This window comes from Terrapene carolina, unplaced genomic scaffold, assembly GCF_002925995.2.
Source record: "Terrapene carolina triunguis isolate 2854851 unplaced genomic scaffold, T_m_triunguis-2.0 Scaffold85, whole genome shotgun sequence".
NCBI lineage: Eukaryota > Metazoa > Chordata > Testudines > Emydidae > Terrapene > Terrapene triunguis.
This window is the reverse complement of record NW_020664436.1, coordinates 20735607-20762011: the sequence shown is the minus strand read 5'-3', so window position 1 is coordinate 20762011 and position 26405 is coordinate 20735607. Positions and strand designations below refer to the sequence as shown.

Genomic DNA, 26405 nt, shown 5'->3' with positions numbered 1-26405 from the left:
ATGGCTTTAAAATATAGTGCAAAAAAATTCATATCTTTTTAAAATGTACAAATGTAGCACACATTTTGCACAGTCCTACACCACACACAAATACAGCAATATATACAGCAATCATATTCTCAGATTATAAAAGCTACTGATTGTCCAGTTAAAAATGTTTTACTGAGCATAAGCATCATATATTTAGTGTTGCAGCTTCTATTATTACATTAGGTAGTATCTTCTGTACACTAGTTACCCTGCATGTAAAAATACTGATCCAAATATATCTGATACCAAGATTGAGAACAAACGAAAACTAATCTACTTTCTTCCTAGACTCATATACTGCTAATTGCGACAGATTGACAATATCCTATAATATCCAGAACAAACCTTGAGGACTTAAGATAATGTTTACTGAATTAAATTGAACCTTACTGAATTAGGGTTAATAAATTTGGGGTACATTGTATTAAAAATGCAACTGTGTACATGTTATTATAGTATTGTATGCACCTTCTCTAGTAGGGAGGGGATGCTAATGTACTTCCTCCCTTATCAGCCCTTAGAAGCCAAGCCTTGGAAAAGCTACATAAATACTAATTCAAACTAGATTCTCCAGGGACCAACAAACAAAGATAGGGTTTTTGGGTGAATACCCTGGTTTTAAACTGACTCAGGGCCTTCTTCCTGATCCAGTAAATGGACAGAACCCTGGTCCACGGAGCGCCCCAATCCTTAGAGTAGGGTTGGAGGGACTGGGCCTACTGAGATTTTGTAAGACTGGGGGCTTGTTCTCAGCTGACGCTGTCACAAATTGGTAACCACAAGGGTGGGGGGGTTGAAGGACTGCTCCTGCCAGAATCCATGTTAGGATAAAAGTAAGCTTATTAGCACGTGTAGGTTCTTTTATTGGCTGTAATATGTTTTCTTTGCAGTGCTTTTTTATCTTCAGAATAAAATAGGTTTGCATAAGAAGAAGTGTGTGGTAGTTACAACTGCAGCAATTACACCTGTAAACCTCTCTAAAGCAAGCAGGCGTGCGTGGACAGCCTGTCTCGGCTGGGAATAACACAGTGAAGGCAGGGATTTGTGCAGCCTGGAAATTCCCCAGTCAGAAAGGAAAAAGATGCCAGTCTCTGCCCAAGGAAGGCAACTGCTGGAGAGCTGAAGTCTGAGAATGGGTGCCCTTGCTGGACCACTGAGGGAAAATACAGAAGCATTTGCCCTGAACTGTGATCGTAACAAACTTTCCTCAGTTAAAGCAGACCTCTCCCCCCGCCACCGCCCAAGCTAGCCTAGGTTACCTTGGAGCTCCTGTATCTCAGTTTCTACTAAATGATTAAATATTAAAGACATGGATTTTCAAATTATACACTTGTTGTATGATATAAGGTGGCTGACATTTCAGCTATGAAAGAAGTCAAATTCTATCCAGTCTAAGACATTCAGACATGTTCTGTAAAGCAGTGTTTGCTTTTCTTTCTGCGTAATTATGTAAGCATGAGGAAATTGAAAAGTGACCAGAGGTTGGTTAGTAAGGGGCATAAGGGGAGCATTTCTTCTAAAAGGAGTGGTTTCTTGCAAACCAAAAACCAATTCTGGAGAAAAATACACCACAAGTCTTACCTGTTCTCCTACTTCTTCACGCGAGCAGTTCCCAACTAGTAGTGTTCCTGTGCCACCCCAGCACTTCTGCTGCCGCCCACACAGCTGACTAGAAAATGAAAGGTCACTAAATTCCTTAACTAGTTTCCAGACTGTAGCATGAGCATGAGAGCAGTTGACTTTCAGCTGACCTGTGCTGCAGGATGGAAATTAGTTACTAAAAGTTTAGAAGACATATTTCACTTTGGAAATATGGACATAACACAATGGACTGGAGTAGCAGACTGGCTTCTGGCAGCATAGTCGTAGCGTAAGCCTGCACCAGTGACCTCTGTCGGAGAGCTAGATAGGTCACTGTGAAATGACTGTTGTTGAAACCAATATGTAAATTTAAAATGAAGATGTTTAAAAAACACATTCTTCCTGTCGCACAGCTTTGTCAGTTTTGAATGAGCACCCCACAACACCTGAGGTTATGGAATACAAATATATCTACAACTATGTAAAACTGTAATTTAGGCTTGGCATATTAAAGCTCCAATTTTAAAGGTCAAGGATATACTAACATTTAAATAGGCATTTTTCAACATTTTCTTTTGTTACAACCACATTAGATCTAACCAGACACACACAGCAAAACCCCGTTTATCCAATCTAACTGGGACCAGGGCCAGATCGGATAATCAAAAATTCGGATAATCCGGAGAATGGGACAATGCAAGGCTGCAGCACCGTCTAGTGGCCATAGGAGAGATCATCTGCTTCTGGACCTGTGTTGCTGGCTGTTTCGTTAATACGGACAGTTGGATAAAGGAGGGTCAGATAAATGGGATTTCTACTGTACTTGGTTCACAGTGCAACTCTAAGTTTCTACAATATTGACTACTTCTGTTATCATATAGCTAGTCAGCATCAAGTACATTTCCAAGCCACAGTGAGAAATTTTATATTAAGTGCTCTCACTAACAAAAGGTAAAGGAAAATACTTTCAGAAACACTTTTTAAATATCTAATTATAGTGCTTAAGTTCCAATTAAATATCTGCAGCCCTAACTTTAGATTAAAAAAACAAAAAAAAGTACACCTCATGTTGTACGTCTTTTTTGTAGAGTTAATCCCGACTTTAAAAAAATTTAAGATAGAAAGCTTATAGACTTCTTTTCAACAATTGTGTTATATAAAACTAGTTGTTGGAACATAATTACTTCGTAAATAGGTACCTGCTGGCAATCCAAGATTCTTTAACCATCTGAAACACTCTTATTTTGCTAAGAGTCATGTGCAAGGCACGCAATGTGATTAAGAAAATCCCAATTAGAACTCAGAAATTGCTATAGCAATTCACACACTACTCTAGCCTTTCTCTAGTTTAGGCCAGTATGTGATTACAAGAGAGAAAAGCTTTGTTTACCTCTAGTAGAACATCCAGTTTGGTTTTATTCCAACATTTATATAAACAAAACTATAACATTTTTTCATCTTTGCAGCTTATGTACATAGCACTCTTGGTAGGCTGAGGTGTTACGTATTAGTATACAAAGGGATTAATTTCTTTGGATCTAGATGTGCTGTTGTGGGGAATACATTGCTATCACTGACTATAAGAGGTGGTACACAAATTAGGAGAAGGCAAGGAGGCTGGGGGTGGGAGGGAGAAGGGGGGCCCACAGGTGGGACAAATGGCCAGCTGATTTGAGCATGGAGGATGGGCTGCAGTTGGTGCTTTGAGTGGACCCTAGGATTGCTTCACAGAACCCAACTTTCACAGGAGAGCCATGATTGGCCTGTGGTGCTATCAGTCACTGCAGCTCTAGATGGGAGGGGACTCCACCTGCTGAACTCCAACCTGTGGTAGAGAGTACTGATTCCTGGGGAGCAGGAACACCTAGAGGAGCAGTATGTGGAGTGGGAACTCCTCCCTCCAGCAGAATCCTCTCCACGTGCCCCCCCCCCCCTCCACTCTCGCTGTAGGAAGAAGCCATGGATTTGTGATTGAGGGGAGGGGAAGATACCAAGTGAGGGCGCTGCCAGGTCATTTAAAGCTGGGGCAATACAGTGGATGGGGGCACTGTCAGGTGGGGTTACAAGGAGTAGGGGGGTGAGCGCTGCTAGGTAATCCGGGAGGAGCATCGGGTGGGAGGGCCCTGTCAGGTGATTTGGGGGAATGAATTTGGGGGGCACTGCTCGATGGTATAGGAAATAATCACAACAATGCTTCTGAAATAGACTGATCTTTACATATTTATCTTAAAAAAATATCCAAGAGCATCCAGGGCTTAAGTGGCCCCTGGACCCCAGCTGAAAGTTGTCCCTCCTATTGAAATCTGAAATGGTGCCTGTACCCTTGTGGATGTGGGGACAGGTCCATGTTAAAAAAATGCTAAGGTGGGGAGTGATTCAAAAAAGGATGAGAAACCTTGTGTTGGGAGACAATATCACCATTGTTCCCCTCACAGTTCCAAGCCATAACTAAGCATGTTAAGTGAACTTAATACTACTTTAATACTACTACTTAGTTCTTATATAGCATTCTTCCTCCATGAAGCTTTACAAAGAAGAGTAAATATCCTATTTTCTTTACACAGATGGGAAGAATATGGCATAGTAAAGATGAACTGTTCACACAAAAAGAGCCAGTGGCAGAGATGGGAATAGAACAGATCTCCAGACTCCCAAATTAATGCCCTATCCACAAAATACACTGACTCCTTCATCTGAAGGAAGGATCACTAAATCAATAATCAAGGCTTAGGCCCCAATCCTGCAATAAGCACAATACGGGCAGGCTCATTGTAAAACTGGGTCTTTAGAGTTCAATCCTCTAAATGCAAAAATGTCCATCATTACACTCTTCCAGTAGTTTATAAACAAAATCAGTCATGTTTTTTAAGCACCATCCCACTCTGTTTTATCAGTCATTCAGTTACTCTGTGATGTAGGTGAATAGAAAAAAAGAATTCCCTGTTCACTCTCTTCTATTACTTCTGATTAGACAAACTTGTATCCTAGCAATATCCTTATGGATATGCAAACTAACTCACAAAATTGTAAACTGATATACATTTATTTAGCATGAGACATGCTGTATTACTCTCTGGAAGCTTAAAACCCGCTAAAATTTTATTTTATTTTTGTGCTGTTAGTTACAGTGAAGCTCCTTTTTAGAGTTACATCTTCCAATCTAAATCCCAAATAAATTTTAAAGGGAAATTCCAGACAGTCGGTTTGCTCATCTTGACCACACAGAAATTCAGATCTCATCATGAACAAATCACAAAACACGTTTTAAAATCCTGCTAAAAAATCAAACTTCTTGTGTCAATGGCAGTCTGAATCTTATGTATAACTAAAGAAACTTCTAGCTTTTGTTAAAATACTGTCTAAAATATGGATCTATAACAGGCTTTTGTGTCTGATATTTAAGATTTAAGCCTTTCGCTACTTATTCAATTGAGCTAAAAGAGGGGTTTTCATGCTGTGCTATAGCACACTTTCCCCTCCCATTTGTGGTCCTCACCTCCACAGTTGTATATGTAGGCACTTATATGTATCCTTTAACCACAGTATCTGAACAACAGTATCTCCATGGTAATTACGCATTTGTTTACACGGAAAAGTAGTATTAGAAAAGTACTTCTATATATTTAGCTGCCTTTAGATCCTTTTGGAAAAAAAAGTTCACCACTCTGTCTCCTTTTACTCTAGATAAGCTGTTCTCAACCAGAGGTCCGGGGCCCCTGGAGGTCCGCACGCAGGTTTCAGGGAGTCTGCCAAGCAGGGCCAGTGTTAGACTTGGTGGGGCCCAGGGCAGAAAGCTGAAGCCCCGTCATGCAGGGCTGAAGCTCGAGGCCCAAGACCGGTCAGCTGGGGTGAAGCCGAAGTCTGAGCAACTTTGCTTTGTGGGGTCACCTGTGGTGTGGGGCCCTGGGCAGTGGCCCTGCTTGCTACTCCCTAATGCTGGCCCTGGCTTTTACAGGATATGCAGAAAAATAGTTGTTATGGTATAGGTGGGCTATGGGGTTTTTAATAACATGTTGTGGGGGCCTCAGAAAGAAAATGGTTGAGATCCCCTGCTCTAGATTTCATCTCCTGCTCCTATCTGTTCCATCCCCCTGCATGGACATGAGTAGAAAGAGGACCATCTATTTAGCCAGCACTCCACAGACCAGCAAGCCATGGACCACAATTTGGGAACTTCCATATAACACTGCTGTAAACGTTTAACCATAGTTTTTATTTCTTACTAGATGCAACCTATTAATGAAATACAAATATTGGCGCACTACTTCAGACCTCACTAAGTTATTCCCCCATTAAAGAAAAGACATAGGGAATAATAGTTAAAACTGTACATTTTATGGCTCTTTCATTGGTAACCAAAAGGGAATGTACTGAACCTTAGGTACTTTACTGTGCTTAGTATCCCCTACTGAATCCAGTTAAATAGAACTGTTTGTATCCTCTACGATTTCTAGTGTTTCCTAAATACAATGTTGTATATACATTTGATATAATATACACATGGGCACACACGTACAGAACCCCAAAGAAGTTTGACTCTAACGGGAGATTACTGTATTTAGCAACGAATAATAAAGCTGACAGGCTGTACATATATTCCAATTTTTTTTCTGCAGTTATACAACAAATGTAGTTGATAAGTTTTATAAAACTTAGAAGCCAGATTTAATGCAGTACAATGGGGCAAGATCCTGATTAAGAACTCTGGGTGCTATTGTAATACAAATAACAGTATTTAAAACAAGACACTGTATTCACCAAGAGTAAATCAGGGAAAAGACTGATAATCACACTTGATAAATCTATTAATGAAATGCAAGATTCTTCACAAAAACATCTATATCGAGTGGAACAATGACTTCAATCAGGCTTGCCTAATATACCAAGTATCAATGGTCTACAAATGCCTCTGACTGACAATGGTGTATGTGGATACTGCACACAGCACTAAAAAGGAAACTAAAAAGCTGTTTGAAAATCATTCTGCATCCTACAGCACTACCTTCACTGCAGAGCATCCTCTATACAGACACCACCTCCTCAGCTCACGATTATTAATTCTACTGAACTCCCGTTAAGGCACAGAAAGTAAATCCATCATTTAACCTCAATTAATGCCGATATTTCCTCTGCAATGTTACTTTCCGAAGCGGAGTGACTGTCCCCTATTCCTTCGTCAAGCTTGGCCCGGCAGCCATGTCCTTATTCCCCTACGAACGGTGGTTTCGGAAAGGGAACGACCTGCTCGCAGTGAACTTACACAGTCCCTCAGCAAAACCTGGCGGAGCCAAACCTGCACAGCAAACACCAAAGGCATCTAAGGCACCACCACGGCAGTGGGGCGAAGCAGCCTAGATCCGCACCAGCGCCGAGCCTCGCACAGGGGAGCGGGGCCGGGACAAATCGGGCACCATTCCCTCATGCAACCCTCTCCCCATCCCTTCCCAGACAGAGAGACGAGGGTTTTACCTTCATGATGAGCTCAGGCTGCGGAAAAAAGCCCCCGATCGGGGCTGAGCGGCCGAGGCTGGACCTGGAATTAAAACAAAGCACTGAGCCACCGCACCAGCCGTTTGCACCGGAGCGCGGGGGGAACAGGCGGGGGAGCCGCCGGGATCCTGGTCAACCCCCTTCTTCCAGATCTCGCCACCCCCCATTTGTGAAATCTCCCCATTCAGTCCCCCCTCCCCTCGCTCGGCCACTGCTTTCCCTCCAGCCCCCACACACCGCGGCTCGGCTTCCCCTTCACTCGCTGCCATTGACGCCATTTCTGTCAGAGGAGGAGAAACTTGCCACAACAACAACCCACCCCCAGCCTCTCCGGCTGCTCCAGGAGAGTCCCCGCTCCGCGCCCAGCTCACAGGGGCCGGGGCTCTCAATCCTCTCCCCAGAGACCTGCGGGCTGGAGGGGGGCGGCGATGTCTGATCCCTGGAAACCCCCCCACTTTGCTGCGGCGGAGGGGGGGGGGAAGGGGCCGCTGCTCCTCCATTGTATGAGGAAGAGGAGGGGGTTGGGTGGCAGCTCTCCCCGTTGGAGGGGCTGCGGCTCTGTGGATCCCGACAGAGGCGGCAGCTTCTCCCACCCCCATAAAAGAAAGCGCTGACTCCGCGACAGGAGTTTTAACAGCAACAGCCGCAACTGCCCAGCGCAGCGGGCCGGACCCGATCAGCAGAGGCAGTAATGAGGCAGCCCCTCTCGGGCTCCTCGCCGCCCCGCAGCGACTCCAGCCCCTCACCACCCCCCACCTCACGCGCGGGGGGGGGGATCAGCGAGTCCCGCCGCAGTCTCGCCAGGACAAAAACAACCCCGCTCCCGCCTGGGAACGGCCACAAGCAGCGAACGCCCCGCTCCCTCACCCGCTGGCGGCGGGGCCGGGGCGGCTCTTTCTCCTGCTGTCGCTGTTACCTTTGTTCCGCGGCGCCCGCCCGCGGCTCTCCCTGACCCGGGAGGAGATGGTGGGCGAAGCCTCCTCCCGGCTCCCGACCCGTTGGGTTGGTGCTGGCCCCGGATCAATCCCCCAGCAAGGGCTCTGGCTACGGCTGCAGCTCCGCGCTGCGTATGATGGGGCCGATCCCCCCTGCCCGGACCCGGCGCTGGCGGTGGCTGCTCCGCTCGGAGCCTCTCACTCCCCTCCCCCACCTCACAAAGTGACTGACGCATAGAGAGCCGCCCCCTCCCCGCCCTGCACTTTCTCTATTGGTCCGGAACCGGTAAGGCCCACCCGTCTCCCTGCACCATTGGCCCCCATATCGGAAACACTAACGTCATTTTTCCACCAATTCTATGGAAACAGAGACTCGGCGCCGCAGAGGCTCATGGGTAACGCGGTTCTTTCCATCGCCGCTCTTCTGCGCCCATGAAGCAGCTGAGCTTCACACCCGAACCACATATCCCATGATGCATCGCGCATGAGGGGCCGCCAGGGGGTGGGACGAATCGAGTGCTAATTAAAACAAGTGGGAGGGCCTAGCGCCTGCGCAGTGAAGCCCTGGTGGCGCATTTTCCCCCCTAACAGAAGAGGGTGGTGGCAGTAGCAGTTAAGGTGGAAGTGGGTGGAGTTTTTAACGCGCTGCTGCCGGTGTCGGAGCTGGGGAACCCGCCTGGGCCGGAACGGCGGGGCGGGGCGGGGTGCGTCTTGGCCAGGCCCGGGAACGAGGAGGCGGCAGGAGGCAGATGTGACCCCGGCCGGCGGTAGGTGGGGGGGTTCGGGCGCCTCCGGTCCCCTCCGCCCCCCCTGTGCCCCGGTCTCCCCGGTCCGTGCCGCCAGCCGGGCTGCTTTGTGCTGCCGGGGGAGGCTCCCTGCTGGGAGCGACACCTACCCGGCCTGTTCCTCTCGGCCCGCTGGGCTTGGTTCGCCGCCGCCGCGCCCCGGGGCAACGTTGCGCCATGACACGAGCGCCCCGCTGCGCGCGGACCTGCCCGGGTCCCGGCCGGCGAGCTGCCTGGCGAGCTGGGGAAAGCGGGAGCAGGTCTCGCGGCGCAGCCGCCGGTTCGGTCGCTGCCCGGAGCCTGCCGCGGTAGTGTTGTGCCTGACCGCTCGGCCGGCACCGGCAGGGAGAACTGAGGGGAAGCAAAGGGCCGGCAGCATCCGGACTCCCTATTCGCTCTGTTCCTTTGGGGTCGCTCTGAAAGCGGCCTCGGCCTCTGAGGGTGGCGCCTCCCCGGGAGGCAGAGCTGAGCTGGCTGAGCCCCCAGTATTCTCGGGGGCTGAAGGGGCCGCTATTTGGTCTTGCTCTGGCTTTTGCTGAAATGGCGCTGTAATTTAAGCAACAGCAGCATATATACGTAATCAAAGCCACTGCTGGAGTTGATGTACCCAGCTTTTGGCAGAGGTAAGCAATAAATAGCCCTCAGGATGAACCGTGTGTAGTTGAGTTTTGTTACCAGTCATTGCGGGTTTAGCCATTTGGTGTTCTGTTGAGTATTTTGCTTTCTTTGTAAAGACATTTAAAGTGTAGTTCAGCTCTGAAAATAGTGTAGTTGTGGCATAGTTAGGTTCCATGGTGACTGTTTCTCTGACTTCAGTTTCATTCAGTTTTACAAGTTAAAAGATTGTATGTCTGAATTGCCAGTCCTGCAAATTTAATGTAGGTTTTTAAAAGCAGAATGGTCCTTCTCTGCTTTCTCTGTTACCACTAAAAATAGACTTCGGTAGACCAAATTCTGCCCTTAGTTACACCTGACAACCCTACGGATGATAGCTTGGATCAAAGACCGTGTTTGCCAAGACATCACCTATTACTGCCGTGTAGGTGCTGCTGAGCTAGAAGTGACTTTAAAATAATAAAAATTTGCTCTTATGTATTCGGTCATTTGAGTAATAAATGGTAAATCTGCAATAAGATGGTATTTCTATGTAACTTCTGGCCATGACTAATCTTTTTAAACTCCTGGGGGAATTCTGCACCAATGTATGTGTGCAGAATTCATGTCCCATGCAGATTTTTTTGTTTCCCCCGCAGAAAAAAAAATTTCTGACAGGGAAGCAAAGGGAAGGTGCAAGAGCACTCTCACACCACTCCTTAGCAGGGCTGGCACATTGTTTCAGACCCCCAGAGTGGCCAGTGGAGAGGTAAATCACCACGGGGCTGGAGACACCCCAGCCAGGTGCTCCTACCCTGAGCTAGCATCAGCTGCTAGTCCCGGCTGGGCTGGAGGCAGGAGAGGATGGGACTTCCTCTTCCCCTGTGAGGAGTTGCTGGGGCTATGTCAGACCTACTCCCAGAAACCTCCCCCAGCTGCAGAAAGCTTAGCATCCTCCCCTGTTTCCTGCCCCCATCTCTCCTCAGCTGTGGGAGGAGGGGTCTCGGTACAGGGAACTGCTCCCCCATCCACCCAACCCCCATGCATCCGGACCTCCCATACCCAGACACCTCTGCCAAGCCTCACCTGGTAATCCAGAACCCCCCCTTAGCCCTCCATACCAGAACCCCCCCTTGCACCCAGACCACCCCCCACTGAGCTTCCTTCAATCAAACCCCCAACCCTGATGCCCCACCCCGTACCACCCTGAGCCCTCACATCCAGATCCTCATGCCACTGACCCTCAACTAGCTGCACCCAGACTTCCGCCCCACCAAGCCCCACTCCCACAACCATCCCTGCTGATACCCCCACTCCCAGACCCTCCGCTGAGCCCCAACCACCTTCACCTGGAAGCCCCTGTGGAGTCCAGTTGCCCCTGCAACCCTCCCAACAAGCCTCTATGCAGCCAGATCTCCCCCCCCCCCCTCCACTAGGGTGACCAGATGTCCCGATTTTATAGGGGTGGTCCCAATTTTTGGGTATTTTTCTTATATAGGCTCCTATTACCCCCCCACCCCATCCCAATTTTTCACACTTACAGTCTGGTCACCCTACCCCCCACTGAGCTGCCTGCACCCAGATTGTTCCACACAGAATTCTCTCACCCCACACCTGGATCCCCCCACGCTGAGACCATCCACTCTTGGATCCTGCATGGTTGAGCTTGCCTGCCCCGCACCTGGTGCAGAGGGGCAGGGCCCCAGGGTATTTCTGGGGCAAGCCCAAGCCTTGTGCTGCGTCAGGATCGGGTGCAGCCTCACTGCAGTGTCGATGTCTGGGAGCTGAGGGGGACTGTAGGGTGATCTCCTACCTTCATGTAGCCAGTGGCCTGTGCTCCCCACTGCCATGCTGGAGCCTGTGCATTTATTTATTGACAAATGAAACTTGCAGAATTTGCATATTTTAAAAATATTGTGTGCAGAATTTTTAATTTTTTGCGCAGAATGCCCTCGAGTAAAATTTTTAAGATAAACCTGTAAATTGGCTCAATAGGAGCCATTTCAAGGACCTGCTGCAACAGTAATAGTGAAAACTGCTTGGCATTCTTGAACTGCTTAGATTGCTAAAACTAGCAATATTAACTTGTAATGCATATGTTTTGGATATTGAGACTAGCCTGGTTTTAATTTCTGGTTTTATTAGATGCTGCTGCTGCTCTAAGAATTGCAGACCGTATTTAGAGACAAGGTGGGTGAGATAATCTTTTATTGAACCAACTTCTGTTGATCAGAGACAAGTTTTCAAGCTTACTCAGAGCTCTTTTTCAGTGTAAGCTTGAAACATTGTCTCTCACCAACAGAAGGGCTATTAAAATATATTACCACACCTACTTTGTGTGTCTCATACCCTGGGACTGTCGCAGCTACAACAACGTGGCAAATGCTGAAGGGGATGTGCTTAAATAAATAGATTTATTCAAAATGTCCTCTAAAATATAACTTGCATTCATCTACATTTTGTAGTCCCTTAAATATTGAGGTGATTCTTATGTTGAAGGAGTTGGCTAAGCTATACTCACAAAATGGAATGCATTGTGCTAGCCAATTAGATTACTATATAGCCTAATACCTCCTTGATCACTTAAGTTGTTTTGCTGCATGTCTCTACTTTGATTTTGTCTTTTAAATTGAGAGCTCTTTGGAAAGTGCTAGAATACTATGATGTTAATGTAAACAAGTAATAGAATTGGTGGTAATAAAATGAGTGCAAAAATTACGGTAAAAGTTAAATACTCTATTAAAGTATATATTTTACTGAGCTGTTTTGGCAACACTTGCCTCCATTAAGAAATCATTTCTCCACAAGTGAAATATTTAGCTGCCCATGGATTGGAACATACCTCATTTGGTACCAGCAACACCATGCAGCAGTCTAGGAGGCAAAGTGAAGAATAAATTTTCAGACTGAAGCTAAATGTTGTAAACTAATATAATAACCAAATTGGGATTTGGGCGTAACAGCATTGTGAACACCTTTGCTCTTGCAAAGAGGGCTATGAAAGCTTTTTATAACAAACAATAACTTTTCTATATTAGGTCTGAAATAGAGCCTCTCTCTTTGCACGTGCTTTTTAACCTTCCTGGGGAATCTTCTTAGCTGCTGAATTGCTCGTGCCACTTTCTTTGGAGGTCTTCTATTCAATCACTGGCTTAGGTGATATGATGACATATATTTTAAGGTGTGTCTATACTGGCACATTTAGGACAGTAAAGCCAAATTTATTGATTACAAGTCCAAAAGGACCATTGTGATTGTGTGGTCTGATCTCATGTATAACACAGGCCATAGTTTCTGCAAAATAATTCCTAGAAAAAAGATTGTCAATGATGGAGAATCCACCATGACCTTTGTTAAATTGTCCCAGTGGTAAATTACACCTTACTTCCAGTCTGAATTTGTCTTGCTTCAACTTCCAGCCATTAGATAATGTTATACCTTTCTCAGCTAGATTGCAGAGCCCATTATTAAATATTTGTTCCCCACGATACTATAGACTGTAACCAGGTTACCTCTTAACCTTCTAAGCTAAATAGATTGAGTTCTTTGAGTCTATCAATATAAGGTATGTTTTCTAGTCTTTTAATTATTCTCATGGCTCTTCTCTGAAACCTCTCCAATTTATCAACATTCTTCTTGAAGTGTGGACATCAGAACAGGACACTGTATTCCAGCAGCAGATGCACCAGTGCCAAATACAAAGATAAAATGATCTCTGCTCCTGCTCGAGATTCCTCTGTTTATGCATCCCAGAATCACATTAGCTCATTTAGGCACAGCATCACTCTAGAAGCTCATGTTCCACTGGTTATCCACTGTGACAACCCCCCAAATCTTTTTGAGTCACTGCTTCCTGGGAAAGAGACCCCCATCGTATAGCATGGCCTATGTTCTTTGTTAGATGTATATATTTACATTTAGCTGTATTAAAATACTTATTGTTTACTTGTGCCCAGTTTATCAAGTGATCTAGATTGTTCTGAATCAAGGACCTGTCCTCTTCTTTATTTACCACTCTCCAAATTTTTGTCATCAACAAACTTTCAGTGATTTTTGTTTTCCTTCAGGTCATTGATAAAAATGTTAAGCATAGGGCCAAGAACCAATCCCTGCTGGACATGACTGGAAATACAACCGATCCATGACTATTCCCTGTTTATAGTTACAATTAGCCAATTTTAATCCACTTCACATGTGCCATGTCAATTTTATATCATTCTAGTCTTTTATTTGAAGTGTTGTGTGGTATCAAGTGAAATGCGTTAGAAGTCAAAGTATACTGTGTCAACACCATTACCTTCATCAACTAAACTTGTAATCTCATAAAAAAAAAAATCAAGTTAGTTTAACAGGGTCTATTTTCCATAAACCCATGCAGTTTTGCATTAATTACCTTACTTAACCCGCTTTTATTTATTAAACAAGTTCTGTATCAGCTACTCCATTGTTTTGTCTGGGATCAGTGTCAGACTGACAGGCCTTTAATTCCCAAGTCATCTCATTTACCCTTTTTAAAAATTTGGCACACACTAGCGTCTTTCCAGTCTTCTGGAACTTCCTCATTGCTACAAGACATTGGAAAATCAGCATTAAAAATCCAGTGAGCTCTCCAATTAACTTGAATCCCAGAGGTTTAAAAATGCTATCTGGAGCTGCTGAGGTAAAAATATCTAACTTTAGTAGACATCCTCCAGAGAGATCGTGAAATGGAAAGTGTTATACACCTTATGATGAGACTATATCATCTGTTTTTCCTCAAATACAGAACAGAAATATTTATTGAACACTTCCTGTCTTTTCTGCATTATTATTGATGATTCTACCACTTTCAGCTAGTAAGGAACAAAAAGAATCCTGATGGTCCATAATATATTTACAAAACTCCTTCTTATTGTCCTTAACTCTGCTGGCCATAGATTTATTTATTTTTTTCGTTGTGTCCCTTGGCTTCCTAGATCAGCTTGCTACAATTTGTAACTTCTGCCTTATATTCATTCATTATCACTTTCCCTTTTTTCCACTTGTTTTTTATCTATATCTATATGCATGCTTTCACTTCCCTTCTAAAGCAGATTATTTTTTTTAACTAGATCTGCTGCTTTCTTTTGTTGTGGCTTTTTGGGCATCTTGTAAGGTGTTCTTAAATGATTTCCAGTTATTCATTTTTCTAATTAAATTCTTCCAGCTGATTTGGCTCAGAATTGTTTTCAGCTTTGTGAAAGTGGCCCTATTAAAGAACCGTGTGTGTGTGTGTGTGTGTATACACACACACACACACACACACACACACACACACACTGGTGTGGACTTTATTCTGCTTGCACATTTATTTACTTATTTATTTATGATCTCTTGTACCGAAGCTACCATTAATTTTAGTTCTGTAATCACTTCCTCTTTATCTGTTCAGACAAGGTCTAATAAAGAATTCCCCTGTGTTGGATTCAACACATCTTGAGTTAGGAAACTGTCATCTGTAATGTTTAGAAATTCCAAGAAATGTTTTAGTATGGGAAGCATGAGACTTCTAGCATGTCAGTCAAACTGAAGTCCCTTGTGAGCATGCACCTTTCCCCCCCCTAAATATTATAAACAGGGAACAGGATGACCAGCCCCCAGGAACCTAGTGTGACTTGGTGATCTGTACCAGACACCAACTAATACCCCATCTTTTAGGACATTGATCCATAAGCATTCAAGATCACTGTCTTCTGAGTTCAAAGACTCAGAAATAGGTAATGCTATCTTTGACATAGCGCCACCCCCTCTCCTTTTGCCCACTCCATCCTTCTTAAATGTTATACCCATTTGTTTTAACATTCCAATCATGCACATAATCCCAGTAGATTTCAGTACTACAAACTAGACGAAATTTGTGCTCATAAATGAGCAATTTCAGACTCTCTTGTTTGTTACCCCAGCTCCTAGCATGAGTGCAGAGGCAATTCAGGAATTTCTTCTGTGTCCTTTCGTTCCTTGATTAATGTTGTTCAGTGTCTTTAGTGTGTGTGTGTGCGCGCGTGCAGAGTGCTCATATCTTCCATCTTTTTATTCTTCCTTTTGCTATTAGTTTTACTTAAATTCACATCTTCCGTTAATTGAAAACAGCATGTTAAATCCCTGTGAGTGCACTCATTCAGAAGTAAAGTGGCCTTAGTTTGCTCAAATTTAATTCACAGTGACCCAAAGATGTGTTGGGTGACAGAGATGACATGAGGCTGACTGAGACCTTGTTTTATTTTTTCACTGGGAAACGGTCAAAAAGTATAGTTATTTTTTTAAATGTCATTTTTTCCTAATGGGGGGGCTCTCAAGCTCCTTCATATTGTGGACGATATGTTAATAGAGGAGGTTTCATAGATCATCTCCTAGTCTGTTTGCAACTGCATAACTTCTTTATGGCAACTTGATCAGTTGCTTACTTTCCCATTATTTTTTCATGTATTTGTGCTAAGGCGTGTCTAATGCAATGGGCAGGGTGCGGAATTTGTTTTTAGTCTTCATTTGCCCTCTCCAGTTTCTAGTGTTGCTCTTTTCTCTTATTCAGTGTTCAAGTTTCTCTGCCACTTGTGCAAGGGGACATGCTTCTGTTGCCTGCATGTTTTTATCTTTTTATTTTTATTTTTTTTTTAAATCCCCTTCCCCTGCACAGACTTTCTTGTCATTCTGTTCTTTGTTCTACTGGATGTGTTGCCTTGCCACTTGACCCTCTTGCAGTGGATCTACTGCCTGACTGCTTTGTTCTCCTCTTCATGGGGCGGCTCTTGTGGCATTGACCATCAGTTCCTGTTCTCTGTATAAGTAGTTAGGCTGCCTTTTATTTTTTTCAGCTGCTTCTGTAGGATTCCCTTCTCTTCTTGACAACAAATAGTCCGATCTAAGGTTGGGCATTTGACTGGTCCAGAAATAATTGGTCAAATATTGTCAAATGTCAAACGGTCAGATATTTTAAAGTGTTAACTATTAGAGCAGTACCAAAAGAATACTGTATGATTTCCAATAAGGTTAGCTTTAAATTCTTATGCTTAATTACAAAAAACAAGTTACTTAAGTGAGTTATTTTAACGCTGAAAAATGCGAAACTCAATAAAATGAAGTTCTGAAGAATGGCTCTATGGTGCAGTCAAAAGGTTAGGTCACCTCCTACATTGGGGCATTCTTGGTGAAATATAGAACAATATTTTACCTCAATCAAATAGATGGTTGGTTAACGTTATTTGACTGCTCAATTGACCAGATTGTCAAGCCTAGTCTGGACACCCATAAAAGCATCTGGAAACAAGAAAGAGGCAATGATATCTTCTCCATGGACCACCCAGTGACTTACAGATTGGTATGGGAAACTGTCTTAACTAGTTTCAGAGTAGCAGCCGTGTTAGTCTGTATCCGCAAAAAGAACAGGAGTACTTGTGGCACCTTAGAGACTAACAAATTTATTAGAGCATAAGCTTTCGTGGGCTACAACCCACTTCTTCGGATGCATATGCATATGCTTATGCTCTAATAAATTTGTTAGTCTCTAAGGTGCCACAAGTACTCCTGTTCTTTTTGTCTTAACTAGTGACCTCTTGTTGTGAAAGGGCAGAGGGAATTAGGGTTGGGCATGTATGTAACAGTTTGAAGACATTGCATAGTGAGTGCGGCACCGTATGAGTAGGAATTTCTGAATATCTTGTATCTGATCGAGAACTTCGTAAGGCATCACAAAACAACATATTTATGTTGAAGAGAGGGTAAACCTATATGCTCACCTTTTGAAGAACTCTATTGAAAAACCATTTTTCTCTAGAAATCTCATTTTGCAGTAAGCCAAATACTCTTACTGTAGCAGAAGAGTGTGCAACTAACTCTGCATATTGTATAGCTCTGGGAAACATCTGGGGGAAAATCTTAAATTTCAAATTCGTATTCTCTGAAATTAACAGCTTTCAGAATCTTAGCTTTTGGCCCTGTGCTTTTACAAAAAGGGCATGTGTTTGGATAACCATTTGAATACAGTTTTTTGACAATATGATAAACTCATAGCATCACATAATGCAGTTCATAGAATTGTTTCTCACCTTTCCAGGATCTCCCTTTGTCTTTTTTTTCCCCCTAGTCTCTATTTCTTTACCCAATTCCATCCTTATTTTGGGGTAAGATTGTGATATTCTTACTTCGCAAGTAGTCCCACTGAATTTGGTGCGACTAATGTTGCAAGGTACTCTGTTCAGTGTGAGGAAGGGTATTGCAGTCTGGATTACCCATAAATTAACTAACTGTTAAGGAGGCTGCGCTACATTAAGTGTTTAATTTATGTTTTTTGTAATACAAGTCTTTCCTGTGTATGTGGAGAAAACTGTTACCAAGAGTCATCTAGGAAAACGGTCTGGAAATAGTAAATGGAATAAAGTTACATTTTAGCAAAAATTTTGATCACTCTCCTTCATATGCCTATTTTCAAAATGAGTACATTACACTTATAAATCTAGCAGCAGGGTTTTTGGCTGGTAGCCAAGGACATTCTTCAACTGTTAAGGCAAAACACTCCTTGCAAGATGCCTTCTAAACAGGCAAGGGCTGCTGCTGAAGTAAAATGAAACTTCATACTACCACTGCAGCTCGAGTCTTCAGATGACATTAAAAGCATTGAGTTTTGAGCTGCTGCATCTGCAGTGCAGCAAGAAAGGTTAGAGGTGAGAGGAAGGAAAATGGATTACAGAAAAATCTGAAAAAAGTCACAAATGGAGAACCTGAGAGAGAGAACATGAACTGAGAAATGAACATTAGAAGATGAATGAGATATATAGACAAATCCATAATTGGCAGTAAGAGAACTTGAGACACAAATGGAATACATGATAGAAAAAACAAGGATAAAGAGAATCAAACACTTAAACGGATATAAAAGAATAGGACATAGCAGGCATAATGGTATGAATTTTAAAACAAATATGAAAGAATAAATAAGCCAAAAATTTCGAGTGTTTTAAAATATGCCTTAAAAATTCAGTTTGTCTGTTTTATTTTTAATCCAGAAGCTTATAGTAAACTTGTGTATTGTGTGTATTCGTTCCTGGACATAAACATGTGTTTAGAATTTGAATTATTCTGATTCTAACTTTTAGAAATATCTACATAATGGTGCTTGATAGTTGTGTGGGATTCTATTAGCTAGTTTTTTAAATACCCATTTGCCAGAATATCTAAAATGTCTAAAGACCCGAACATCAAAGCAGATTTTAAAATTGTTTATAATGAATTTCAGTTTAAATGGTTTTTGCTTTCTCAAAAATCAAAACAAGTTCCCCTGTTTTTAAAACGTGCTGGTTAAAGTATATAAAGCAACAGCAAGCCGACTTTATTTTGTAATGTAAAGCCAGTGATGGTTAGAAAGCGATGGTTTTCTTTCAAGCAACACTTTTTAAGTGGGCCTTTGTCCTAAATCCCTTAAGCATGCTTATCTCTTCCCTTCTTTCTTAGAATTAGGGGCTGGCTTCCATTTTATATTTTTATATATATATATTTTTAATTCTCTAACATTGATTGTGGTAGTAAGAAATCTCCTTTCTTTGACAGAGTGAAACACTGCTTCTTGAAATGGAGGGAATGGAAGAAACATCTGAAAGAATTCTTTTAGAGCCATACAAGTATTTACTTCAACTGCCAGGCAAGTGTCCTTTTACCATTTTGTTGTGTTTACTTGTTTTCAGAGAGTGATCAAATTCAAAAGAATAAGTAGAGGACAATTCTGTCCAGTCTTGACTTGTATAGAATTTGATTCTGAGCAGTTTAATTCTTTTATTGAAAGGAGCAGAATTTTCTATTTAGAAAATCCTAACCACTAGGACTAGACTAGGAGAAATCTAGCACTTCTGAGATTGTCCCTCTGACCTGTCCAATTCAGAGAAATGGTTCTTCCCCCTCCCCTCACCACTCCATTGTAAGGAACCAATATACTGTCTAATGCAATGGTACACATACTCCTGGTTGAGAATCTCGGGAATACACAGAGGTCTTCCAGGGGGTACATCAACTCATCTAGATATTTGCCTAGTTTTACATAGGGCTGTCAAGCGATTTAAAAAAAGTAATTGTGATTAATCACACTGTTAAACAATAATAGAATACCATTTATTTAAATATTTTTGGATGTTTTGTACATTTTCAAATATTGATTTCAATTATAACACAATACAAAGTATACAGTGCTCCCTTTCTATTTTTATTACAAATATTTGCACTGTAAAACAAAAGAAACGGTATTTTTCAGTTCACCTCATACAAGTACTGTACTGCAATCTCTTTATGGTGAAAGTGCAACTTACAAATGTAGAATTATGTAAAAAAAAAAAAACTGCACTCAAAAACAAAACAATGTAAAACTTTAGAGCCTACAAGTCAACTTAGTCCTACTTCTCATTCAGCCAATCACTCAGATAAACAAGTTTGTTTATATTTGCAGGAGATAATGCTGCCCACTTCTTGTTCACAGTGTCACTTTAAAGTGAGAAAAGGTGTTCGCATGGCACTTTTGTAGCCGGCGTCGCAAGATATTTACATGCCAGATGTGCTAAAGATTCATGTCCTTTCATGCTTCAGTCACCATTCTAGAGGACATGCGTCCCTGCTGATGACTGGTTCTTCTCGATAACAATCCAAAGCAGTGCAGACTGGTGCATGTTCATTTTCATCATCTGAATCAGATGCCATCAGCAGAAAGTTGATTTTCTTTTTTGGTGGTTGGGATTCTGTAGTTTCTGCATCGGAGTGTTGCTCTTTTAAGACTTGTGGAGCTCCACACCTCGTCCCTCTCAGATTTTGAAAGGCGTCGAGTGCTGTAGCTGTTTTTAGAAATCTCACATTGGTACCTTCTTTGCATTTTGTCAGATCTGCCATGAAACTGTTCTTAAAAATGAATATCATGTGCTGAGTCATATTTCATGTTATAGTAGTCTCGGATAATATGGCAGAATGCGGGTAAAATAAAGCCAGAGACATACAATTCTCCCCAAGGAGTTCAGTCACAAATTTTAATTAACACATTTATTAAACAAGCACCATCAGCTTTGAAGCATGTCCTCTGGAATGGTGGCCAATGCATGAAGGGGCATACGAATGTTTAGCGTATCTAGCATGTAAATACCTAGCAATGCCGGCTACAAAAGTGCCATGCGAACGCCTGTTCTCACTTTCAGGTAACATTGTGAACAAGAAGTGGGCAGCATTATCTCCCGTAAATGTAAACAAACTTATTTGTCTGAGTGATTGGCTGAGCGAGATGTAGGACTGAGTGAACTTGTAGGCTCTAAAGTTTTACTTTTTTTTTTTTGGTTTTGAGTGCAGTTATTTTTTTTCTACATTTGTAAGGTACACTTTCACCATAAAGAGATTGCAGTACAATACTTGTATGCGGTGAACTGAAAAATACTGTTCCTTTTGTTTTTAAAGTGCAAATATTTGTAATCAAATACGTGAGCAGTGTACACTTTATATTCTGCATTGTAATTGAAATCAATATATTTGAAAAACATCCAAAATATTTAATATATTTCAATTGGTATCGATTGTTTAACAATACAATTAAAACTGCTATTAATCATTTTTAATAGCGATTAATTTTTTTGTTAATTGCGTGAGTTAACGGCAACTAATTGACAGCCCTAATTTTACAACAGGCTACATAAAAAGCACTAGTGAAGTCAGTACAAACTAAAATTTCATAAAATTTGTTTATGTACATTTTATTTTTATATGGCAAAAATGAGAGAGTAAGCAGTCCCCCCCCAGTAATAGTGTGCTGTGACACTCATGCCTGATTTTGTAAGCAAGTAGGTCTTAAGTGAGGTGAAACTTGGGGGTATGCAAGAGAAATCAGACTCCTGAAAGGAGTACAATAGTCTGGAAAGGTTAAGAGCCACTGGTCCAATATATCTCTGGTTGGTGAAACGGAAAGTGCTAAAGACTTGGTCCAGCTCTTGTGAAATGGACATAGTCAATCCTGAGCCTACTGTTGACTGGTGCCTTGGTGTATTTGGACCTTTTGATCTCTCTGTACTGTTAGTTTCTCAGTTACGCCCTTCTCAGCATGCTGCTTAAACAGTTGGCCATACACCAGAATTTTCCTTTGGACCAATTTCTGCTGTTCTGGGTCACTTAATCTCCCCAGATGGTCTGCCGGGGGTTGTATATTGGTCTCAGGCCAGCTGGTAGTATGTTCAGAGGAGGGCCTCCTCTGAGACATGGTAACAATTCAGGCAGAAGGAAGCTGATCACTAGGACAATAACTCACAAATCAACACCATAGCATATGTTGTGGTGTGTGTACAGGTAAGTGGCTTCTGTAGCTTTCATCCCTGAGCAGTGAAGTATAGAAAATAAATCTGAGACACCACCAAAGCAGTGACTAGTCCCATATAGGAAGGAAATAGTAAAACATTACAGCAGTGACTTCCATCCAGTTTGTACTGTGAACTCTCTTGAAGACTAAAAGTAAGTCTAATGAAAATGATGTGAATGCCTGTGCATACTTGGGAGAAATTTTAGATGTGGTCAAGTGGCATTAATAGGCATACTCTGGGTACAGATGGTTCTTTAGCATGCCAAATATCTGACGTAGGCAGGGTCTTGTAGTGAAACTTCCCTTTGGTTATGGTGAACTTCATTGTTAATCCCTACGAGTGCAGCAGTTATAATCTGTGTAACACATATAATTCCAGTGTGACTATCAGCTATTTCTGGTTGAAGTAGGGAAGGAGAAGAGAAGTTGCCAGTAAAAGGATAAATGGACACAAGTCAGATATTAGGAATGGCAATATACAAAAACCTGTAGGAGAACACTTCAATCTCCCTGGACACACAATAGCAGATTTAAAGGTAGCCATCCTGCAGCAAAAAAACTTCAGGACCAGACTTCAAAGAGAAACTGCTGAGCTTCAGTTCATTTGCAAATTTGACACCATCAGCTCAGGATTAAACAGACTGTGAATGGCTAGCCAACTACAAAAGCAGTTTCTCCTCCCTTGGTGTTCACACCTCAACTGCTAGAAGAGGGCCTCATCCTCCCTGATTGAACTAACCTTGTTATCTCTAGACTGATTCTTGCCTGCATATTTATACTTGCCTCTTGAAATTTCCACTACATGCATCTGACGAAGTGGGTATTCACCCAGGAGAACATTTTCAGAGTTATCAACAGCCTCCATTTCCAAGGTGTTCGTAACTCTGAGGTTCTACTGTGATGTCTTTATTTCACCCTGTACATTTTTGGCTATGAAATGGACTGTCCATTTTTCTGACCTCATTTATTATCATTATAATACTTTCGAGATTGACAGAAGGGTGTTTCAAAAGAGAACACTTCTAAGGGGTCATCTCTAGAGTGTAAACCGATATAACATCTTTTTTTATCCCCATCTATGTAGAGGGGCATATGGTCTTGGCTATGACCGAGATCTGTAGGGGATGTTACTAGTAATTCCTTTTTTAAAGTTTAAGCATATTCTGTACTTTAGAAAGATGAGGGATTGACCCATCTGAGATTGCAGTCCTCTATCCATGGAAGAGATGCATGGTTTTGTCAGTGACATTAGCAGAGTTCAGTCGAACCTTAAAGATACAGACTGACCGGTCAACTGGACATAATGGAGAACCGGAAGTAAGCTATCAGCAGAGACAAAACCAGCAAATATTGTACTGTACTGTGTCTGTATTGCATCTTAAAGGTAGGCACATCTGGGCTGCCTGTCCCCACCCCCACCCCCTTTTTTGCCACAGTGCAAGGCAGCCACTTACAGATAAGAGGTGGTGAATGCTGTTTTCTCCTCTCTTCCCCACCCTGGCTGGAAGGGGGAGAAGTATGCAAGCTCAGAGCCTGGGAAATAAACTTCCCAAGTTGCTACTGAAACCTGGCCTGGAATGTAAGCTGCTGAAGCCCGAGCTCCTGCCTGCACGCTACACTCTGGAGGAGCAGCTCAGTTTTAAAGGGCCACAGCCTGCACTGTGCGCCCACTGATGCTGCAGTGCCCCCGGGTGCCTCATCACCCTTGCAGCCCAGGGGGCTAGAACTAGTTTCCTTTGCCCTCTCCCACTCTCCAGGCAGAGCTGTGAGCCCTTGCTCCAAGCAGTCTGTCCTGAGGAGCATCCCATCGTGTCTTGTTCAGAGTTACGAACAACCTCCATTCCCAAGGTGTCCATAACTCTGAGGTTCTACTGTAGCATGGAAGAAATATGCAGAGTGGCACTTCTCCGTTTGTGCATCTCCTTTGCTACCTCCTTTCTTTTGTGTTACCATACACTTTAATAATCTTCTGGAAAGAAGGATGCATGGTGAGGTAGAAAACTCTTTCAGATGACAGTTATTTAGGTTAGTCAAGTCCAGAGAACACAGAAGAACTTCAGAGGGACCCTAACCAACCTAGCTGAATGGGCAACTTAGTGCCAGATGTTCAATGTTGATAAATTGAAAAGTAATGCACACTTAGGAATGTGCGGAATACTACTCATGTACCTTAGAGAGTTCTAAACAATATCCAGTCTGGAAAGAAACTTGACATCATTATAGACAGCTCAATAAAGATTTCTGATCAATGTGCAGCTGCAATCAAAAAGGCAATGTTAAGATGTGTAAGGAATGGGATGGGAAACAATTCAGAAAATGTAATAGCACTATAAATCAGTCGTTGATGCCCTTATCTAGAATACTTTCAGTACTGATCACTGCATCTTAAAGGAGGGAGGTCAAAGAAAGTTAATGAGAATGATTAGGGGTATGGAAAACCTCTCACATAAAGACTGAAACATCAGGGATTGTTTACCTTAGACTAGAATGGATATAACAAATCTAGAGAAGGTAGATCAGGAGAACAGAAGGTCCTGGTCTCTTAAAACAAATGGGCATTCAATGAAATTGAAATGTGACATTCTATAATGATAAGGAAATGCTTTCTCACTTGGTATGTAATTACTGTGAAACTCATTGCCACAGGATGTCACTGAGGACAAGAAGGTTTCAAAGAAGTTTTGGACAATTATATGGATAACCAGAATATCCAGAGGTCTTTAGTTGCTCTTCTTTTAGAGTTTTGGAAGAGAGAACCTCATGGCTCAGGGTTTCTCTCTAAATACCAGAGACTAGGTTGAGATCTTCATGAGGTGCAGCTAATCCCACTTCTGTTTGGTTTCTTGCATCTTTCTGTGAAGCATCTGGACCCAGCCACTGCAGAATACAGGATTAAGTGGACTGCAGGTCTGATAAAGTATGTTTCTTTTATTTATTTATGTGTATATATGATTCCACTTGTACTCTGTACAACACACTGATATAACAATAGTCTGGGAGCATAGTATAGTCTATCCCTCACCCATGGAATGAGGGTTTAAAGGAAAGGGATTTGTCATTTGATCTGTAAAAATGATTATTTCCATGGTGTCCTCCTTTGTGGCATGGAAGGGGAAGAATTTCCCCCTACTCCTTCCAGCTTTGCATCCTCCGGCTGGTGAAAATTTTGATGATAGTGTTGTCGGAAATGGGTTCAGAGGAGTCTCATTCAAAAGCACTTTCTCCTATAAACTCCATGGTACCAAATATGACAAACCTAGAACAAGTATGTAGATATTTGAGAAATTTTAAAAATCAACATTTTTAGTTCTACTTTAACACAGCAGTGTATTGGTTACATAAACACAGTGGTCTTGGCTAATCCTAGGGAAGTCAGCCTTGACATGGAGGATTGAAAACATTTATTCATCAAAGTAGTCATCAGTGTCCTCTCTATCAAGGGCATCGCTGCTAAAACATCACACTGATCTTTGTCCGCACTGCACTTGCAAATTTCTGTACAAAGTAGGTTGCTTGCCAAACATGCAGGTTAGTGAGCATCTGGTATTTGCATAAGAGCATTTGATTAGCTGAAGGATTTATTTGTGAGCTCATGGTATTTCATACATAAATGGTGTGATCAGTCCATTCTCCAAGACTCATGTATGCCTGAGAAAGGAGGGTAATTTTGCATGCGCTCAGTCACCCAGTGTCATTCCGTTACTTGATAACTTGCGAACGCACCCCTTGTTAGTAACGATTCTTCTGAGTGACCTGAGCAATCAATGAGGCTAGCAGTTATGGTTGGCAGGATGCATATATGAGTCTTTTACTCTGGCACCTCATGTGGTGCTGAGTTTTAAAGGCTGACCAAGTTGCAATCTACCTTTCTCCTGAAATGGTGCAGTATGGTATGTCCTGGGTGACCGGATCACTTGAGGGTACATCTTCTGGCTCTTCGATGGAAGCCATACTGAATGATTTTTTTCATTTCTGGAGTGCATCCTACTTTTGCGCACTAATCAAGTTAGGTCAAGGTTAGTGAATGGGGAAAGCTCTACTATAGCTAATTTAATTACTGTTTCATTGAAAGCTGGATGACTTACTTTAGAATTTTTGGACCTTTATTCCTGGGGGGATTCGGGGCCACTGTGTGCATGCAGAATTCATGTCCCCCTGCAGATTTCTTTGCTTCCCCACAGAAAATGATGGGGAAGCAAAGGGAAGATGCAAAGCAGTTACACACTGGCATGGTTTCCAGTGCCCAGGGCAGCTGGCAGAGGTAAATCTCCACAAGTAGCTCGGGACGCCCGGGGGCATAGCCCCTCTAAAGAGGAGAGGTGGGGGGGCACACAGGGTCACATGTCGCTGCCCCCCATTTCTGCAAGCACAGAGCTGCCCAGGTGGACAAGGGTTCCCCTATGGCTAGTTGACTCTACAGTTGGATGCCGTCTTGTGGTACTAATGCTGTTCTTCTGTGTGCTGTGAGCCATCCTGTTTTCTGTACAACAGAATGCCTGGGGTGGGTGAGGGGAGGAGGCAGTTGGGAAGGAAGGGGGATAGAGGAATGGGGGGAAGCAGGAGCCCAGCATCCGCTTGGCAGTAGCTGGAGCTCCCCTGTTTAATCAGGGCCTTCGAACCCCTTCTCGCTGAGCCCCCATACCCATTTTCCCCCCTGCTGAGCCCGAACCA

At 42.9% G+C, this 26405-nt stretch overlaps 2 protein-coding genes across 5 annotated transcripts in view; one reads left to right on the top strand and one right to left on the bottom strand.

The window, feature by feature from the left end:
• ARID4B (AT-rich interaction domain 4B) overlaps nucleotides 1-8210 on the bottom strand; it is a 138266-nt gene extending 130056 nt beyond the window's left edge. Inside the window, exons 1-2 of the mRNA XM_026649674.2 lie at nucleotides 8018-8210; nucleotides 7081-7144 (exon numbers count right to left, since the gene is read on the bottom strand). Coding sequence (XP_026505459.1) covers nucleotides 7081-7086 — 6 coding nt within the window. The 5' untranslated portion in view covers nucleotides 7087-7144; nucleotides 8018-8210. The remainder of the gene's footprint in view (nucleotides 1-7080; nucleotides 7145-8017) is intronic.
• Nucleotides 8211-8711: 501 nt separating this feature from the next.
• GGPS1 (geranylgeranyl diphosphate synthase 1) overlaps nucleotides 8712-26405 on the top strand; it is a 63162-nt gene continuing 45468 nt past the window's right edge. The window contains exons 1-2 of one of the 4 annotated variants that reach the window (XM_024198460.3): nucleotides 8712-8803; nucleotides 18974-19064. In XM_024198460.3, the coding sequence (XP_024054228.1) occupies nucleotides 18995-19064 (70 nt within the window). In that variant the 5' untranslated portion in view covers nucleotides 8712-8803; nucleotides 18974-18994. Of the gene's footprint in view, nucleotides 8804-9334; nucleotides 9445-11563; nucleotides 11606-16681; nucleotides 16749-18973; nucleotides 19065-26405 lie in introns of those variants that run through there. The other 3 variants (XM_024198461.3, XM_029911067.1, XM_024198459.3) reach the window with 3 other exon arrangements.